General features: G+C 43.2%; 1 protein-coding gene across 1 annotated transcript in view; it reads right to left on the reverse strand.

The window, feature by feature from the left end:
- Nucleotides 1-2118, reverse strand: part of mms22l (MMS22-like, DNA repair protein) — a 28381-nt gene that overhangs the window by 22368 nt on the left and 3895 nt on the right. Inside the window, exons 5-8 of the mRNA XM_032517844.1 lie at nt 1705-1792; nt 1030-1207; nt 697-790; nt 224-354 (exon numbers count right to left, since the gene is read on the reverse strand). Of these exons, the coding sequence (XP_032373735.1) occupies nt 224-354; nt 697-790; nt 1030-1207; nt 1705-1792 (491 nt within the window). The remainder of the gene's footprint in view (nt 1-223; nt 355-696; nt 791-1029; nt 1208-1704; nt 1793-2118) is intronic.

Consider the following 2118-nt stretch of genomic DNA (forward strand, 5'->3'; position numbering starts at 1 on the left):
GGGGGGGGGGGTTGGTGGCTTGTGGGCAAGATGAGATGCCATATTCATATTCAGTCTTTGCTAGACGCAGCTTCTCATTCCCATCCCCATTTTCTATCAACCAAGAATTAAATGTGATACACCAGAATTGCTGTTTTTAAGCTAAAAAAAACAACCTAGAAATACCACTTGTACATCTCAACAGTAACGTTTAGCGACTTGTGGCCAGCTGCCCAGTGCCCACCTTGCTGTATTTGCCCATGGCCAGACCAGTTAAGTCACACAGCAGACTGCACAGCTGCTCCTCAAACAGACTGGTATCGGTCAGGTTCTCTCCCGTCAGGTTGACAAACTGGTGGGCGTACACCACCTGACCTGGAGACGAGAACAGGTAAAACGACTAAATGCCTGCTTTCATGAACATGACTGACTGTGAGCTGCAAATCAAAAGAGCATGCCCGCAGTTCTAGTTGTTAGATGTTACCTAGCAGTGAGTGTACAACCATCCACTGTCTTGTATGGACTGGAGAGAATATGGTGTCTTTGTAGCATTATCTATGCAACAGTTCCACACTTTCATGTTATTACACAGCTTCCCTCCCATATACAGGGACAATCAGTCTCTAAACTACAACATAGTAAAAGTCACATATCACATTTCAATATCTTTAGTGTCTATTTCCTGTCTAGATATTCAGTTGCAAGTACCAAACACACCTTGCATCTTGTGACCAAGTAGGTGAAGGAGCTCCAGGACTGACCAGTGGATGTCAAGATGAAGGTGTAACAAATGCCAAGAGGGAGGAAAAATCTGCGGTAGAAACACAGAGCACAGAGTTCAATGTACACAAGCAGGAAAATCAACTGGAGATATGGTCCTGGGTAAAGGGAACACTTAGGCAAGTGCTATGAAAAAAGTCAGCCGTCTAACAGCTGATGTTATTTCCTTTGCTCTGTAAGCCTAATTACATTTATGCCAATCCACACTTTTGTTGCAGCCGTTTCAAAGCCCTATCATCTTTACAGGCACACCCGATGCATCGCACACACCTTTCCCGGGTTAGGTATGGTGAAGGCGCTCTGAATGTTGGCAGGCAGGTCTTTGAGTCGTCCTAAGAGTAATGTGATGCCAAACAGCTCCTCCAGAAGAGCGGAGGGCAGCTGAGCCTCCAGCTCTTCAAAGGGGTGTGAATGTCCTGCATCCAGGGAGCTGTAAGGTTCCAGGTATCTAAACAGATAAAAAAGGACATGCATGGTCAAATACACTACCGCATGCAGTAAAAGCAGCATTGAAACCACAAAGATCAGGGGTAACAAACATACGGCCCGTGGGCCAGAACCCGACCGCCAAAGGGTCCAATCAGGTCCACTGGATGACTGGATGAAAATTGCAGTAAGTAATTAATTCCGATTCCAAATTCCAAATATCAGAGTTCTTTTTCCGTAAATTTACTACATGAATCTTAGAAATTCTAAATTCTTCGTGGAATATTACCCCTCTCTCCCGGGTCCCTAACATTATTTTTTTTTCCTACAATGGCCTTTGAATGATGTCGTAGCAGTAGCGATTTCCAACATCAAGCTGACAAGACACTCTGTGGCAGATGAAGTTTCGGATCTTTCTGGAGGGGTTCAGTAGTCTGATCAAAAATGGGTTTGGTACCCCTGATATAGATGAAAACATAATTAATGGTACTGGTGTTGATATTACATATGTAGAATTACCTGTGCACGAAGACTTTGACATATTGAAGAAATGAAACACATTGTTGCCTGAGGTCCTCTGCTTCATAGTGGAGGCGGCCTGCTTGACCTACAACACATGAGGGATGTTGTGGGCAGTATTCCTAAATCTTATGTAAAACATGCCCACTGTTTCAGATACCAGGCATAACTCAAACACTAGAATTGAGCTGAACTATCTCTCAATGGTAAACTCATTTGTTGGAATAGTAGGCCAAGCAGATTAATTAGTGTGGTCATTTCAGAGAAGCAAACTATTACACCAATATGTATTTGTTGTTATTCATTCTGTTCAAATATAAAATGATACAGCATGTTGTCTTTTTTATTTCACGCGATCTTCTTCCCTGTGTGTTGAGCTCTCTGTTTTAGCTACAGAGTGAGGCATCTCACTTC

Source organism: Etheostoma spectabile, chromosome 6 (genome assembly GCF_008692095.1).
Source record: "Etheostoma spectabile isolate EspeVRDwgs_2016 chromosome 6, UIUC_Espe_1.0, whole genome shotgun sequence".
Lineage (NCBI taxonomy): Eukaryota > Metazoa > Chordata > Actinopteri > Perciformes > Percidae > Etheostoma > Etheostoma spectabile.